Here is an 18,961-nt window from a genome sequence, read left to right as displayed (position 1 = left end):
CTAATTACCTCCCAAAGGCCCCACTTCCTAATACCAATGTATCGGGTATTAGGGATTCAACAGATGTATTTTGCAGGGGACACAAACATTCAGTCCATAACAAGCTCCCTAGGTCTTTGTTTCCTCATTAGTAAAATGAGGGTAATAATACTCCCTCCCAAGGATGTCATAAGGGCTCAACAACCCAGTAGTAGTTGTGGTTGAGATTATTATTATTGAGATAACACAATTAAAACATATAGCTCCAAGCTAGCCACATAGAAAAGATTGCATAAATGTCAGCTATTATTATTAGTGGCATTACACATTCCTTCAGACTCAGCTCAAGTGCCCACAGCCATGTGGACCAGCCCACATCATCACTGAATCTGGTGTAGATTTGTCCTGTTATACCCATCACACATCATCATATCTATTTATTTACGAGTCTGTTTCCCATTACAGACCATGAACATCTCAAGGTTAGAGGTCAAGATGCCTTGGAAAATCCTGCACCTGTTCTGCTGCCCAGCCCCTGCCCAGCACCAGGAAATGCTTATTGAATAAATACATGAGCAAATGAAAGAATGAGCCATGGCAAGTGAAACTAGGATTCCCATGTAAAGGTGCCCTGGTTTACTCAACTGGTTACAACATGTATTGGCCCGTGCTTTGGGGACAAAAATTCGTATGTTTGCATCAGTTCACAAGAGAGCTAGGAGTCAGAGTTCCTGTCCTGGACCGAACTTGGCACCTGTACTGACATGTGATTTAAATGTTGATGGGTGTTATAGGCTGAATGTGTCTCCTCCCCAAATTCATATGTTGAAGTCCTGATCCCCAGTACCTCAGAATATAACCGTATTTGGATATAAGGCCTTAAAAGAGATGATTAAATTAAAATGAGGTTATTAGGGTGGGGCTCAAATTCAGTCTGACTTGTGTCCTTATAAGAAGAAGGAATATGGACACACAGAGGGACATCAGGGATGTGCATGCACAGAGGATGACCATGTGAGGACATGGTGAGAAGGCAGCCATCTACAAGCCAAGGAGAGAGGCCTCAGAGGAAGCCAAACCTACCCACACCTTGGTTTTGGACTTCTAGTGTACACAACTGGAAGAAAATTGATTTTTGTTGTTTAAGCCACAGTCTGTGGTATTTTGTTATGGCAATACAAATGGTGATAAAGTAGGTGAGTCCTACTCCCTGCCTCCCCTCCCACTTCTGTATCTGGAAACCTCCCCTAACTTCCTGGCAAACATTTTCCAATCAATCCCAGATATCATCTGATTTTAATTTCAGGACTCTGACAGTTTTTTCCACCAATCACCACTATGCCCCAAATGACCCTGTCCCTTTAACATGTCCAGAAACCTCTTTTGAAGAATTCATATTCAGCTTGGGAGCATTTATTGGGCAACAATGGAATGACAAAAATAGAACAATACTGAGACTAGCTCAGAAAATACTCCAGAGAAGTAATTAGCATAGTGCAGGAAAATTATAAAAATGAACCAAAGTAGTTGAACCACTCCCCTTCATATAATACTTCTCACCTACAAAATTCTTTCAGAGAGTTGATCATGATATCTCAATTACTATCTTCATTTTTTAGATGAGGAAATTGAAGCCCAGAGAATGAAGTGACCGTCCAAGGGCCCAGGGCTAGTACATAATGGTACCAGCACTTGGACCCAGGTCTCCTGAGTCCTGAGGTGCTTCATAAGTATATCTACACCTTCATCAGAAAAGAGGGGTTTGCCTGAAAGCACACATTTACCACATTCCTTTCTGGAGGTACAGAAAAACCTTTTTTCTACTTGCCTGTTATAAATTGTTACTCCTTTCCCAGTAAAGCTTGTAATTGGCTTTTCATAAGGCTTCATTGGGAGGAAGCTTAGAAATTTGGCTCCAAGCCAAAGAGTAACACATTGCATAAAAGAGACAGAAAAAGAATATGAATTTTCAAATGAGCAAATTAACTAAAAAGAAAATAGAAATTTCACATATTCTTTAAGGAGGAGGATAAAAAAAATACAGTATGCAGAAGGGGGCAGTTTTCTAGAAATTATGCAAATTAAAAAGAAGTTAGAAATGAATGAAAATTGGTGAAAACTACAAAAATGATTCAAAAAGCAGAGAGAATTTATCCTACACAGACGCTTGCCCAGGTTTTGTTTGCTTTAATTCATTTGCATCACTGTTTGTGGTGGTCCCTTGCAGTAGACCCAGGCAAGGGGAGCTGGCACTTTAGTGGACTTCCCTCCACACACAAACACCATGCAAACTCTGAGCACAGGCTTCCTCTGCTCTGTGTTCCGGAAGCAAAGGGTGACCGCACCTCAGTACCCGGGAGCTTTGTGGGCTGTGCTGCTGACAGCACCAAAAATGATGTGCTTCTGTGTTTGGGGATGATTGGAGTGATAGAGACACTTACCCAAGCTCTTCTGTCACTCGAACTTTTTCTCTCATAGATTCTTGCTTAATGATGATTCCCAGGAGTACCAAGTGCCCATTTTCTTGCTTCTTTTCCGGTTCCAGTCTGGGCCTCCAAAAATTAGCACAGGAATTCCTGCAGCTGCAGGAATTGCTCACAAATTAACACAGTATCCCCAACAGTTGCATATGCAGCTAAGGAATATTTTGCAATAGTAAACAGCTCATATTATTCTTTAATTTGTGTACGTGTAGGTCTGGACATAACACTTATGAAACAAAATACAGGTTCTTTCCATTGGCCACGAGATGGATGCTGAATGCCAGAACTACAAATAGTTTAGTTTTTATAAAATTACTCATTGAATTCAATTACACCTACAAAAATTTTTATTTTTTAAAATGTTGATTTATAATTTTGAAATGTATTAATAATTATTTGTATTTTGCTTTAGAATACTAGATAATGTTACTATTTTAGAACAAAATATCTTGTTTAAAACATATATGGGGGGATTCCCTGGTGACACAGTGGTTGAGAGTCTGCCTGCCAATGCAGGGGACACGGGTTCGAGCCCTGGTCTGGGAAGATGCCACATGCCGCGGAGCAACTAGGCCCGTGAGCCACAACTACTGAAGCCTGTGCTCCGCAACAAAAGAGGCCGCGATAGTGAGAGGCCCGCGCACCGCGATGAAGAGTGGCCCCCGCTTGCCGCAACTAGAGAAAGACCTCGCACAGTAACGAAGAACCAACACAGCCAAAAATAAATAAATAAATAAATAAATTTATTTATTTTTTAAAAATGTATGAAATTTAATTTTTCTGTTTTTTACCTAATTGCATTCACATTTTTTGATGAAAATAAAGTTGATCCTCATTATTCATGGATACCATAGTTGAGAATTACCTACTTGCTAACATTTATTTTTAACCCCCAAATCAAGCTCACAGCGATTTTGTAGTCATATGAAGACATGCACAGAGTGCCGGAGTATTTGAGCCCCCAACACACACCTTCCCAGCGGAAGCCAAATAAGGCAACACTCTGCCTTCTTATTTCCGCTCTTATACTATAAATGTGTCCTTTTTCCAGTCTATTTAGTACCTCGTTTTTCTCATTTCTGTTGGTGATTTCACAGTTTAAAATGGCGGGACCAGAGTGCTGAAGTGCTGTCTAGTGTTCCTGAGTGTAAGAAAGCTGTGATGTTCCTTACAGAGAAAAATGCACTTGTTACATAAGCTTTGTCCAGGCATTTTATGCTGTTGGTTGTGTGCATTCAATGTGAATGAATCAACAGTATATACTAAATAAGGTGTCTTTCAACAGAAACACACATAAAAAAAAGCTTATGTGTTGATCAGCTGATGAAAATGTTCTGACCATAGGCTTACAGGAACCTAACTCTATTTCTTGGAGCAAGGGTTTGATATTCACTAATTCAGCATTGGTGGCGACTTTATAGTACAAAACTACCCTGAATAACGGAAATCACCTATATGTTTAAATTTTGTACACTTTGAATACAATTACATTTTAATTTTTGTTTAGGTCATTACCATCTATAGAACACAAGTTTTGTAAAAGTCTTGTTAACCACACAATCACTAATTATGCTTAAGTGACAGCAGAAAAAAATTTGTGGAATAAATTTCTAATAATTTATTAGAAATGTTTTTATTAGTATGTCTTAATTGTATTCTTCTTTTAAACATTCCCAGACCATCAATAGAACACCCAGACCTGCATAAGACTTATCAAATTCAATTATCTGTGATATTTTGCCCACTTTAACTCATACAAAACCCATCACTTGTCACATTTTTAAAATTACATTATGAAATTGAATCTCTTATGCAGGAGGATAAAATATATTTTATTTAACAGTATGTTAGTTTGCTTTATAACTTAAATATTTAGACACTTGGTGTGTGAGTCTCCATTTATACTCTTGCCCTGGGATCTGTAAACATTAGGGACAGTAGTTTGCAGTAGCAAACTGCTGAAACAATATAAATGTAAATCAATTGTATTAATTACTGTATGATTCATCCATATAATAGAATCTTATACAGCCTTTAATAAGAAAAATTAAAAACAGTGGACTTGGAAGCAAATGGCTAGGATTCAGATCCCGGCTCTAGCACTCACTAGATGTGTGACCTTGATTTATTTAACCTGCCTGTGCCTCAGTTTCTTCATCTGTAAACAGGGAATTACTAGTACTTTGCTCATAGGACTCAGAGTCAATATGTGTAAAGTGCTTAGAACAGTGATAAACACATAAAAGTTGTATGTAAATTTCACTCTCAGGATTAAATGTTCAGTATTTGCACTGGTATGATACAATCTCTAAGATAGAGTAAGGGAAAAAAGTAAAGTGCAGAGAGTGTAATAATATACTATCATTTGTGAAAATAAATAAAAGAATATGTATGTGTACATATATGCTTTTATCTCCACAAGAAACTGGCAATAGTGATGGCTTCCAGGGAAGGAAATGGGAGGTCTGGGGCTTAGAGGTGGGAGAGAGATTTTTCACTGTATGTCCCAGTTACTCCGTAACAAATCCAACCCAAAAGCTTAGTGGCTTAAAACAGCAGTCATGTATGTATTTTTCATGGGTTCTAGGAAATCTGACAGAGCCCAACAGGGAGGCTCATCCCTGTTCCATGATGTCTGTGGTCTTTCCTCTCTCGTTGCCCTTATTTCATTTAGCCGATATTTTAGGTTGATTTTTCAGGTCTGTGTCCTCCACCAGACTGTATGATCCCCGAGGACAAGAACCACAGCTTATTCATCTCTGTGTCACTCACAGGACATAGCATAGGTACTCAGAAAAATCTTGGTGGAGTAAATGAAGAAGTAAGAATTCATGTCCCAATTAACACAACACTGTAAATCAACTATACATCGATTTAAGAAAAAAAAAAAGAAAAGAATCTGTGTCCTCATTTTTTCTATAGTCCTTTTATTCTTCATTTCCTAATCCCAGGTATGCCCCCTACCTCTTCACTGGCTAATACCATGACACAGAGATTGAAATTTCACAACCTTAGGAAAAACTTCATTTGTTTTTTGGTAGATGCATCTTGTATCAGAATGACTTTTCAAAGAATTTTATCAACTAAGAGCACTGGTGCTATAGACTGAATGTTTGTGTCCCTCCAAAACTCATATGCTGAAATCCTAACCCCCAAGGTGATGATATTAGGAGGTGAGGACTTTGGGAGGTGATTAGGTCATGAGAGTAGAGTCCTTATGAATGGAATTAGTGCCTTGTAAAAGAGACCCTGCAGAGCCGCCTTGCCCCTTCTGCTATATGAGGACAGTGAGAAGAACGGCTGTCGATGAAACAGGATGCACGTCCTGACCAGACATCGAACCTGCCAGCGCCTTGACCTTGGACTTCTCAGCCTCCAGAACAGTGAGAGATAAATTTTTGTTGTTTATAAGCCACTCAGTCTATAATATCCTGCTACAACAGCCCCAACAGACTAAGTCAACTGGAGTAGAAAATAAAGGACTGAAGCGCATTGGCAAGTACTAGTGCAGAGAGCAGATTTCACATACAGATCAGGGGCAGGCAAAATCCACGACCTCGGGGCTTTCCATTGAGCTATATACAAGCAGGGAGGGGGGATGATATTCATTCAGGAAAAAAAATAATTCTTTAACATTTAAATGAAAGGAAAACACAGAAAACAGGCTAACCTGTCAAAAGACACAAGTAGTATTATCTTAACAGCTAACACTAAAAGTCCACGGAGGAAGGGAACCAGCTTCAGAGGAATATCTCCATCAGTTGCTTGTGGTACAGAGAAAGGCCCAGAAATCTCCTTTCAACAAACACCAAGGTAGCAGAGAACAAGTACACTGTTCTGCTGGAGAGAAAGAGGGGAGTTGGTATTTCTCAAAGGGAAAAATGGAGAGAAGAAGGAGGGAATCAGAAAATGGAAAAGAGGACAGAGTGAGAAAGTGGGAATTTTGGGCTACCCAGGAAAAGCACAGGGTGGGGGATCTCCCAAGGCACCCAGAGGGCTTTTAGGATCAAGGATGTGTCATAAAAAATATAGATTTTTCCCCTCCCCTTAACCCACAAAACTTTGGTAAAAGGAATGCTGCACACACCAGCCTTATAGTCATAGTTGCTTCGAAGAAGGAAATCAAGGCCAAGGGCTGTCCATATTTGGATATGCCTCAGTGTGGAGCAAATATTCAGAGAGACCAGAAGTAACCATAAGAGCAGAATATTCCTGAAAATTCAGAGGAACCATGGGAAAGCATCAAATAGGATGTCTTCATGAGACCCCAGAGGATATCTGGATTACACATAAAATTGCAGAAACATGTGTTGTGGAAGTGAAAGGAGAATTTGGAAGTTAAAGGGATGATTTCTGAATAATAGATGCTAAGCCACTGATTGAATAATCCCACTTCAGCAGTGTTTGAACTGCTGGCCATGACGAATTAGTGGGTGATAAAATCAAATTGGCAGGTCACAGCTAGTAATTTTAATGAAATGATAAAATAGAAAGGGATAGTTCAACCCCACTAGCCAGGAGAGAAATGCAAATTAAAACCCTGATGAGATATAACTCCATGCCTATTAGAAGAGCTATAATTAAAAATAGTGACAATACCAAATACTGGTGAGAATGCTGAGAAACTGGATCTCTTATATATTGGTAGTGGGACTGTAAAATGGTACAGCCACTCTGAAAAGTTGTTTGGAAGTCTCCTACAAAACTAAGCATATACTTACCACATGACCCAGCAATCACTCCCCGGGACATTTATCCCAGAGAAATGAAAATTTATGTCCACATGTACCAAAAAATGTACACAAATGTTCATAGCAGCGTTATTTTTAATAGCTAAAAACAGGAAACAGTCAAAATGACCTTCAATAGGTGGTACGTTCATACCAGGGAATACCACTCAGACATAAAAATGAACGAACCACTGGTACACTCAACAACTTGCATGGATCTCAGGGTCATCACGATGAGTGGAAAAAGCCAACCTCAAAAGACAAAATTTTGCAGATGGAGAACAGATCAGTGGTTGCCAGGGGTTATAGGTGGGGGTGGTGTGCTGGTAGATGAGATTATAAGAGTAAGTAGCACCAGAGATTCCCTTTATGGTGTTAGAATAGGTCTGTATCTGGACTGTGGTGGTTGTACAAATCTATACACGTGATAAAATTTCATAGAACTACACACATCCACACACATACACACAGGGAAGAGTGCATATAATTGGTGAAATCTGGAAAAGGTCTATAAATTGCCCCAATGTCAGTTTGCTGGGTTTGATACAGAATTACAGTTGTGTAAGATGTTGCTATCGAGTACACAGAGGACTTCAGTGTACTGTCTTTGCAACTTTCTGTGAGTCTGTAATTATTTCAAACTAAACCGATTTTTTAAACGAAAAGGAATAGACCAGAGAAAGAGGGCATCACTCACAGTAAGAGTATCAGTTCTGGTGAAACATTTGTTTCATTTGTGTGTGCTCATGTGAGTCCTGGGTCACCGTGTGAAATGTACTTCTTGGGAGACGGGAGGGCAGTCATCAAGGTCAAAACCAGTTTGAAAACCACTGCTTTATAGCAAGCTTGGAAGACTCAGAGACCTAGGCGGATGGTATGAAGAAGTGAGACAGGCCTGGTTCATTCAGATTGTCATCACCTCTCTTTTTCCCATATATCAGTCATTACAGTGGCAGGTTTCATAACGATATAAATATTCTTTACTTCCACAGACACATATGCTCTTTCTTAATTTTTTTTAACTACATGGCACTTTTAATCTACGTGTTCTCCCACCACTTTTGATAGTGAATTAGTTTTTCCATTGCCAAGAAACAAATTACTCCAAATCTTAGCAACATAAGACAGCATTTATCATATCACGGTTTCTGGGAATGGCTGAGCTGGATGGTTCTAGCTCAGGGCCTCCCAGGAGGTTGCAGTAGAATTGCCCGTCACAGCTGCAGCCTTCTGAAGACTCAAATGCGGCCAGAGGATCGACTGCCAAGCTCACTAGTTGACAGTCCTCACCTCCCCACTGACTGTTGACCAGAAACTCACCATGCGGGCATCTCCTTAGGACTGTTCCCAACGTGGCAGCTAGCTTCCCCTAGAAGGAGAGATACAAGAGAAAGAGAGAGAAAGTCAGGCACCAAATAGAAATTCATCTTTTATAACTTAATCTCAGAAATGGCATACTATCTCCTCTACCATATGCCATTGGTCACCCAGACAGACCCTTGTACAATAGAGGAGGGTTCGACACAAGAGTGAGAACAAGAGGCAGGACTGTTAGGGGCCATCTTGAAGGCTGATGTCCACAGATAGAGACCTGGGAACAAGAAATATTTACCTATTATAAGTAAAACACCCATACATATATAATACATGGCAACTGACACTGGTCTCCATGCTGCAAAGACATTAGGGAGTGTTGGAGAATCCAGTAAAGTGAAGTTGACATACCCCATTTCAAGGGGGCAGCTGCTAATCATGGCGCTGCAGTGAGAAAATATAGACCCAGGGTTGCTAGATCTTCAACTCGGAAATCTTCCGATGTTTGAGTATTGCCTGAAGTTTTTTGTTGAGTTTAATGTGGCCAAACAAAATAAATAAACCATCTGGATCCAAGTGGCAGGTTACAAACCCTGCTGCAAGGTGCAGGTGAGGGTGGTGCCGTGGTTGAGAGCTCAGGGTTTGGAATCAGACCTGGATTCAAGTTCCAGCCACGCCAATTTACCTGCTGTGTGACCTTGACCACGCCTCGGAGCCTACCCTGTAAAGCAGAGTTGATCAAAATGGTGCCATTTCACAGTGTTTCGGTGAAGTTTAAGTGAGATAATACATAAAGTTCTTCTCTCAGGGCCTGGAACACAGCAACTGCACAAAAATATTAGTTGCCCTCATTACTGTTACTCTAACACCAGAGGTGAAAACTGAAACAATAATATCCTCACACAGCCTGTGACTGTTAGCCACTTGGGCAACCTCAGCAACTGCCAAGCTTGATTTAGGGGTTCATCCACACATCTCCAGAGCAGAACAATCATTACTGAAGCTGAACCTCAAAGGCCCACTTTACTTTCTTCACGATTTTATCTTGGGGAGTCCTTAAACTCCATGACCTACAAAGAGAAACGGTGTTTGAATGGTATGGAAAACAGAGACATCACATCTTGATTTCTTTCCTTCCCATACCTCCTTGGTGTGAGAGTCACACAGCTATTTTCAGGCTGGCAAAGCTGACAACCAAAAGGAGGCTGTTTCCCAACTGGAATAACAACACAAGAAGGACCAGGGAGGTCATCTAGGGAGAAGCAGTTTTGCTCACTTGTGAACCTACTCAATCCCAAGGTCTGAATCTTCTCTATCACCGTCCACATACCTGGCTATCCACTCCTCATTGAATGACTCCAGTGACAGGGAACTCATCACCTCCCCCAGAGTAGCTTATTCCATTTTGGTTAAGAATTTTATGCATTTGTTCAAAGAACATTGATTGAGCACTTATTATATATCAGGCGTTGCATTTGGTGTTGGTGGTGCAGTGGTAAATGAGACAAATGAGGTCTCCCATTTCCTAGTGTGGGAGATAGACAATAAACAAAGAAATGAATTTATAACATGTTTGGTAGAGATAGATTTGTTGATGAAATAATCAATAAACAATCTATAATAGGAATAGAAAAGAGTATTATCTGAGTCAAACTGAGGACTATAGCCCAGAAGATAGCCTCTCAGTTAACTCTGAGGAACTACTCCAGAGAAGCATAGTTTTCAGCACAGTTTTATATCTTGTCAGAGCAAAGAACATTAAACAAGTCAGGGATACATTCCTTCAAGATTTCAAAAAAAAAAAAAAAAAAATAGATGAGAACATACCCAGCGAGTCAGAATGGCCTTGGCACCTGGGAAGGGAGTCATTTCATTGAAGAAGTACTAGCATTGGCGTCCCAGGAAGGGAAGCATTTAATCTTTATTTTTAACATGGGCATTCTTTACTTCTGGTCAATGCGCCCTTTTCTTCAATAATTAAAACAGATGTATAATGTACGTTTGATAGGCCACAAATAGGCTGTTCTAATTAGCATAAAATTCAAGTTAACGCATGTGTAAACCAGAATGACTTCCCCATTCCTCAATATGTACAAATTTCTTTCATCAGATTCTAAGAAGAAAAATGAAACAGGGTAAAACTTTAGAGAATGATAGGGGTGGTCAAGGAGGGTTCTCTGAGGAGAGGATGCTCCAGCAGCTTTCTTAATGAAATGAGAAGGTACACAATGTGAATATCTAGACTAAGAAGAACATCTCACATGAGCATTTCAGCAAGCAGTAAACAAAGCAGAAGTAAATGTCTTCCTAACATTCAAAGGAAACCTAGACTGAACTCTTTCTGCTTATTCATACAGCCAGAAATCTCACTGCCACTTGAGAGTTAATCCTGTTACGTCTCCCTGTACTTGCAGGGTTAATGGTCAGGCAGAGAAGGCTCTGCATCTGTCCCTATCAGGTTCATTTCTTCATATTTTGTCCATTTCTCCACTGGATCCACTTTGCTTTGGCATTTACAGTGTTGCATCCTTCCTAATATAGTCAGCATTCTATCTACATCCCCATTCAAGTCCCTAAAAAAATATCGTCAAATTGGCCAGGTCTGAGGGCTGGAGTCCCATGGCAAATCTCCAGAGGCTCCCCCCCCCCCCACACCAGATTGACAGTCATCAAGACTCCCTTTGGTCCGTCTTATTAGCTCTTCGATTTCCTGTGCATCCTTCTCAATGAAGATGGAAACGTAATTGGAGTTGAGTGGTTCTCCTTTCTCTACACCGTCTGTGAACAGTACACAATCCGTTCCAAGCAGCAGGCTGATATGTTGTCAGACAAATGACGCCCCAAGACATAAGGAAACACAGGGCACAAGCATGAGCTTGCTGACTGACTCAGAGTCATTCAGTTACTACACTAGACTTGTCACTAAGAGTCTCATCATCTTTCTGTCTTCCACATCCAGAACACTGCCAGATGCCCCGTGGGCATTTGATAAACCTCTGTTGAAAAGTACGTGTGTGAGTATTATAGAAAATATTTAGGGAAAAATCCCCAAATGAGACCTAAGACCCTGGCACCCCTAAGTTATGATTTTTCTGTCTCATGGGAAAATGAGTTGTGTTGCTACATAACAAAAATTCCCAAGACTTAGTGACTTACAAAAACTGCAACATTTATTTTGCTCATGAATCTGCAATTTGGCCCGGGACAGCCTGTGTCTGCTCTACTCAGCATTACCTCATGTGCTTGCATGCTTAGTGGTTGATGCTAGCTCAGACCTCAGCTGAGGCTTGTGGTTGGAATGCCTGCAAGTGGCCTTTCCTTATAGGTGCTTGGTTTTCTCAGAGTGTGGAGGCACCCAGAGAGAGAGTCAGGCAGAGCTGTGTGGCTCATAAATCGAAAAGCATAATTTCTGCCACATTTTATTCACTAGAAGAAAGTCACGAAGGACAGTCTATACTCAGGAATTAGTGGGACAACTGTCAAAGAATATGCTGACTTTTAAAACCACCACCCGTAGGATTGAATGAGACTAATAGGTTTGACCGTTCTTAAGCAACAAATGCCTGAGAGGATCCCTGCTTCCTTAGAGATGGGCCACAGAAGTGCACTGAGTGAGAATAAAGAATGTCTGCAAGTCTACTTAGAGCTCCTTAGTTTGGAAATCCTGCAGGCTTGATATGTTTGAAACATGTGTCTCTACAACTGTATCGAGAAGACATAGATTCCCTTGTTTCCCAAATAAAAGGAAGTTGGAATTGGACTTCACCAAGGGTCCAAATTAAGACAACTTCACAGGCCATAGGTGGGACCCAGGAAGGTAATACCTAAATAACACTTGGCATTGCATCTGAAGAGGAATCCAGTGCCACTGAGACCCTCCAAAGAGTCGACGTCTCTGGATGTCTGGATATTTTCATGGTCAAGTTTGGCAGATCCTTCAACCGTGTATGGCAGAGATTGCTCCAAGACCCTCCACCCCTGCTCTTACTCCTGGGCACACAGCTTGACTACATTTCCCAGCCTCCCTTGCAGTTAGGTGAGATCATGTGACTGAGTCAGGCCAAAGAGATGAGGGCAGAACTCATGGAGACTACTTCCAACCTGGTCCATAAAAACTCTAGTGCAGTCCTCTGTCTTCTCTTTTCCCATCCACTGGCTAGATGGAGTAAACATCCAGGACCTAGAGGAGGGCAGAGGGATGAGAGAGAAGGGGCCTGGGTGCATGCGTCACTACATGGAGGAAAGCTGCCTGAACAGAAACAGCATAAAATGTTGCTGCATGAATGGAGAATAAACCTCCTTTGGAGGTTGTTTGTTACGATTGTTTGCCTGACTGTGAAGTTGGATTTTTATTTAAGAAATGTTCAAAAGACCTGTATGCAGAAAATTATAGGACACTGATGAAAGAAATTAAAGATGATACAAACAGATGGAGAGATATACCATGTTCTTGGATTGGAAGAATCAACATTGTGAAAATGACTCTACTACCCAAAGCAATCTACAGATTCAATGCAATCCCTATCAAACTACCACTGGCATTTTTCACAGAACTAGAACAAAAAATTTCACAATTTGTATGGAGACACAAAAGACCCCGAATAGCCAAAGCAATCTTGAGAACGAAAAATGGAGCTGGAGGAATCAGGCTCTCTGACTTCAGACGATATTACAAAGCTACAGTAATCAAGACAGTTTGGTACTGGCACAAAAACAGAAATATAGATCAATGGAACAGGATAGAAAGCCCAGAGATAAACCCACGCACATATGGTCACCTTATCTTTGATAAAGGAGGCAAGCATATACAGTGGAGAAAAGACAGCCTCTTCAATAAGTGGTGCTGGGAAAATTGGACAGGTACATGTAAAAGTATGAAATTAGAACACTCCCTGACACCATACACAAAAATAAACTCAAAATGGATTAAAGACCTAAGTGTAAAGCCAGACACTATCAAACTCTTAGAGGAAAACATAGGCAGAACACTCTATGACATAAATCACAGCAAGATCCTTTTTGACCCACCTCCTAGAGAAATGGAAATAAAAACACAAATAAACAAATGGGACCTAATGAAACTTAAAAGCTTTTGCACAGCAAAGGAAACCATAAACAAGACCAAAAGACAACCCTCAGAATGGGAGAAAATATTTGCAAATGAAGCAACTGACAAAGGATTAATCTCCAAGATTTACAAGCAGCTCATGCAGCTCAATAACAAAAAAACAAACAACCCAATCCAAAAATGGGCAGAAGACCTAAACAGACATTTCTCCAAAGAAGATATACAGAAGGCCAACAGACACATGAAAGAATGCTCAACATCCTTAATCATTAGAGAAATGCAAATCAAAACTACAATGAGGTATCATCTCACACCGGTCAGAATGGCCATCATCAAAAAATCTACAAACAATAAATGCTGGAGAGGGTGTGGAGAAAAGGGAACACTCTTGCACTGTTGGTGGGAATGTAAATTGATACAGCCACTATGGAGAACAGTATGGAGGTTCCTTAAAAAACTACAAATAGAACTACCATACGACCCAGCAATCCCACTACTGGGCATATACCCTGAGAAAACCATAGGTCAAAAAGAGTCATGTACCAAAATGTTCATTGCAGCTCTATTTACAATAGCCAGGACATGGAAGCAACCTAAATGTCCATCGACAGATGAATGGATAAAGAAGATGTGGCACATATATACAATGGAATATTACTCAGCCATAAAAAGAAATGAAATGGAGGTATTTGTAATGAGGTGGATGGAGTTAGAGTCTGTCATACAGAGTGAAGTAAGTCAGAAAGAGAAAAACAAATACAGTATGCTAACACATATATACGGACTCTAAGGAAAAAAAAAAAAAAAGGCCATGAAGAACCTAGTGGCAAGATGGGAATAAAGACACAGACCTACTAGAGAATGGACTTGAGGATACGGGGAGGGGGTGGGGTGAGATGTGACAGGGTAAGAGAGTGTCATGGACATATATACACTACCAAATGTAAAATAGATCGCTAGTGGGAAGCAGCCGCATAGCACAGGGAGATCAGCTCGGTGCTTTGTGACCACCTAGAGGGGTGGGATGGGGAGGGTGGGAGGGAGGGAGATGCAAGAGGGAAGAGAAATGGGAACATATTGTATATGTATAACTGATTCACTTTGTTATAAAGCAGAAGCTAACACACCATTGTAAGGCAATTATACTTCAATAAAGATGTTTAAAAAAAAAAAAAAAAGAGTCATGTACCAAAATGTTCATTGCAGCTCTATTTACAATAGCCACATGGAAGCAACCTAAGTGTCCATCATCGGATGAATGGATAAAGAAGATGTGGCACATATATACAATGGAATATTACTGAGCCATAAAAAGAAATGAAATGGAGGTATTTGTAATGAGGTGGATGGAGTTAGAGTCTGTCATACAGAGTGAAGTAAGTCAGAAAGAGAAAAACAAATACAGTATGCTAACACATTTATATGGAATCTAAGGAAAAAAAAAAAAAAAAGGTCATGAAGAACCTAGTGGCAAGATGGGAATAAAGACACAGACCTACTAAAGAATGGACTTGAGGATATGGGGAGGGGGAGGGGTGAGATGTGACAGGGTGAGAGAGTGGCATGGACATATATACACTACCAAATGTAAAATAGATAGCTAGTGGGAAGCAGCCGCATAGCACAGGGAGATCAGCTCAGTGCTTTGTGACCGCGTGGGGGGTGGGATGGGGAGGGTGGGAGGGAGGGAGATGCAAGAGGGAGGAGATATGGGAACGTGTGTATATGTGTAGCTGATTCACTTTGTTATAAAGCAGAAACTAACACACCATTGTGAAGCAATTATACTTCAATAAAGATGTTTAAAAAAAAAAAAAAAGAAATGTTCATTCGCCTCCCTCTCCCACCATGGGTGGAATATAATACTTCTCCATTCCATTGATGGTGGGTTTGGCCTATGGGATGTTAACAGACAAGAGGTGACATGACACGCTTTTACACACACTTCAACACTTCTGCACTCTCTTATGCAACAGCCATGTTGCTGTTTTCCCATCACCTTGAGAAGAACAAGCTCCAGCTAGATCCTGGGCCAGAGCATGAGACAGCTGTGGAGCAGACCTAGATCCAGTGAGCCTAGCTAGCTCAGCTAGCTCAACCCAGCAGCTCCTGCCTGCAGACGAGTGAGTGAGAATAAGTGACTACTGTTTTAAGCTACTGAGTTTTGTGACAGTTTGTTACACAGCATACTGTGGCAATAGTTGGCTGATACACTAATGAAGTGTGTGTGCCATTCTCACGGGGCTGCCATGTTAAGCTTCCACTTGATGCCTGCTCTTTACCTCATTTAAGTTTTATGTCAAAACTCTTTTACATATGAAGAGGTACAAGAAAAGACTTGCCCAAGGTCACATAAGGAGTTTGGTATATCAAATTCATAAGCCCAAATTTATTTCCTTCTGTTCCAAACGCACTGAGGGAATGTGAAAAAAAGCGGTTAAAATCAGGAAGGGATGGGACAGAACTTAATATGTTTCCATCAAATGCCACTTCAAAAGTGCTTGGTAATACTCCTTGACATTTGGAAACTTCAGGACAAATAAAACAATGACCAGCTTCACCTCCTGGGTTGTTCATTTGTGGAACTAAAGATGTTGCACAGGATGAAGATACAACGCTTCTAAGAAAGATTTGAATAGTTGCAGTACACCACTCCCATAATGGGTTAAAAAGGAAAACAAGAACCTTTGTAGGGACATCTTCAAGGTTAACTCAAGGAGGAAAATGGAACCTGGGGACACAGCATCCCCAGGAGCCCTGTGAGAGAAAGAACACCGCAAGGCCCTGGGGCCTGCCTGCTCTCACCACCGCCTTTCAGACCACGCTTGCATCAAACATCTAAGGGAGCACCAGCCATGGGTCCGGCAGGAGCTGCTCAGCTCAGGGAAGGGAAACAACCGGCCCCCAACCTGAGCAAGGAGCAGTGGAAACCTATCTGCAACCCTCACCCCCACCCCGTCTTTTCATCTCTAGGACCCTTGGCTCGGATTCTTTTAGTGTGAGACCCCGCAGGGGTTCACCTCCCCGAGGAGAGGAAAAGGGGGTGGGGGGGTTTCCGGTGTGCTAAAGGCGAAAGACGTGGGGACTGCCCAGGGGTGGGGTGTCTCCTGCGAGCCGGGACTGCTGCAAAGCGCGCGAGCACGCCAGCACACCCATACTCACAACGACACGCTACACACCCACATCCACACCCAACCATACACCCCTCCCCCGCTGGCCCCCCACGTCCCTCCTGCGGGTGAGCAGCAGACTGCCGGAGACGGGAGTGCAGCACCCTAGAAAACTGAGGGCCTGGCGCCCACCCTGGCCGCGCCTGCACCCTCCACGCTGGGGAACCTGAGAGCTGTGGGCACTGGGCGCAGAGGCCCCGCGCGCGGGAAGAGCCGCGCCCAACCCGGCGGGCAGCCAGGCGGAGGGCACGGCGGGAAAGCTAGCCGCCCGCCCTGGCCCCGCCCCCACAGCCGCCGGTGCCGCCCCCGCTGCGGCGGGCGAGGGGCGGGGCGGGGCGCGGCATATATAAGGCGAGGGGCGGGCGCCGCTCTTTTGTCTCTTGCTGCAGCGACGCAAGTCAGAGCACCGGAACCGCGGGCTTGGAGCGGAACTTTTCGGTGAGCGGCGCGCTGGGGCGGAGGCCCCATCCGGGTGGGGTCGGAGCGGCCCTTCCCCGACGGGACGCCCGGACCGGCCGGCCACGCCCTGGGGCTGTGGAGGGGGTGCGGGACGCGCCCAGATCCTCGGCCTCCGGGCTGCCGGGAACGCCCCGGCCGGAGTGCCACGTCGAGGGGCGGCGGCGGGGAGCGCGGAGGGGGCCGCTGGTCCCGGCTCCGGGCCAACCGCCTTGGCTTGCCCGCTAGGGTTGAAAATGGCAGACAAGCCGGACATGGGGGAAATCGCCAGCTTCGATAAGGCCAAGCTGAAGAAGACGGAGACGCAGGAGAAGAACACCCTGCCGACCAAAGAGAGTGAGTCCGCCCCCGCCTCCGGGTCCTCGAGCTCCCAGCCCAGCCCAGTCCCCACCCCGCCCTTCCCCTAAACCGAGCCCCGCACCCCATCCGGCGGATGCCTCCCGTCGGGCAGCCCCAGCTCCCCTTTCTGTTGCACAAGGCGCCTGTCCCCAACCCCAAGCCTCTTTCTTAATCCCCAGACCTCGTGGGTGCCTCGCCCAGCCCAGGTTTGTAAGCGCCTCGGTTGGCGGGTTGCAAGGGGTTCCCATCCCCCAGTGCCCGCTTCCTGCCCTCCACAGCCATTGAGCAGGAGAAGCAAGCGAAGTGAAATTTCCTGAGAACCCGGAGTATTCTCCACCCCCATCATCTTGGAGACCCTAGTCGTGATGTGGAGGAAGAGCCACCTGCAAGATGGACACGAGCGACAAGCTGCACTGTGAACCCGGGCACTCCGTGCCGATGCCACCGGCCTGTGGGTCTCTGAAGGGACCCTCCAATCGGACTGCCAAATTCTCCGGTTTGCCCTGGGATATTATAGAAAATTATTTGTATGATTAATGACAATAAAACACACCTCGTGGCATGGCTGGCGTGGTCTGAGTCTGTTAGTTGAGTATGCGTGGGTAGTGCCACTGCAGCAGAGCTCCAGCCACCGGAGTCGGAGTTCCTGCCGCAGAGCGGGGGAGGGGGTCGCAGGATGGGCTGGCTTGCAGGGACCATCTCTTATTTTGAGTTTTCCTGCTTCTGTGTAAGATTTTACGGGTTATTAGCCGCTTACTCTTGCAATCCATGCAAAATTTAACCCCACTTTTCATTCCTGGAAGCTGTTTTGGAAAATGCTTTTTTAAAAGAGCAGAATTTGTTTTTTGTTTTTTGTTTTTTTCAGAATTTGTTTTTGATAAGCTTTTACAGTCTCACCGTTTTCTCTGGCCTCCTCATAGTTCTGATTAACACCAGGAGAGAACAGTGATTTAAAGTCTGAGAAGAAAGGGGGAAATGACTGAATCTGGAATGTTGGAAATTGGGCGAGGTCACAAAGTCCCCGAGAGGCTTTCTCTTGGAGCTTGAAAAAGGAGGCATTGGAACAAAAACAAAGGCGGGATCCAAGGAAAGAACAGCAAGAACATCAGAACTGGAGGAACCAACACCAGAACTAGAGAAGCTGTGGGGGACAGCCTAGCTTTTTGTCTTTTAACCCGGGCTCAGAACCTTCCACAAAAGCGTTAGCCATTAGAGGGAGTGCTGGGCTGAGCGGCCTCCGGCGCTGTGGTCAGCAGGAAGAGTGGGAATGTGGAGGGAGGGCTGGCGCCAGCAGGGGCAACAGCAAAGCCCTGCTGGGTCACACCCGCTGGACCCACAGGGAAGGGGCGGGCCCGCCCAGAGGCCCTAGCGGAGGAGGAGGAGAACCTGGGGCTGCAGGGCATTCTAAAGCACAAGAAACAG

At 43.5% G+C, this 18,961-nt stretch overlaps 1 protein-coding gene across 1 annotated transcript; it reads left to right on the top strand.

The window, feature by feature from the left end:
* Window positions 1-17,057: 17,057 nt before the first annotated feature.
* On the top strand, window positions 17,058-18,105 carry TMSB10 (thymosin beta 10). Its single transcript, XM_036872303.1, has 3 exons — window positions 17,058-17,182; window positions 17,429-17,536; window positions 17,818-18,105. The coding sequence occupies exons 2-3, from the start codon at window positions 17,437-17,439 to the stop codon at window positions 17,844-17,846; spliced, it is 129 nt and encodes a 42-aa protein (XP_036728198.1). The 5' UTR covers window positions 17,058-17,182; window positions 17,429-17,436; the 3' UTR covers window positions 17,847-18,105.
* Window positions 18,106-18,961: the final 856 nt, after the last annotated feature.

This window comes from Balaenoptera musculus, chromosome 13, assembly GCF_009873245.2.
Source record: "Balaenoptera musculus isolate JJ_BM4_2016_0621 chromosome 13, mBalMus1.pri.v3, whole genome shotgun sequence".
Lineage (NCBI taxonomy): Eukaryota > Metazoa > Chordata > Mammalia > Artiodactyla > Balaenopteridae > Balaenoptera > Balaenoptera musculus.
This window is presented reverse-complemented; position numbering and strand designations above follow the sequence as displayed.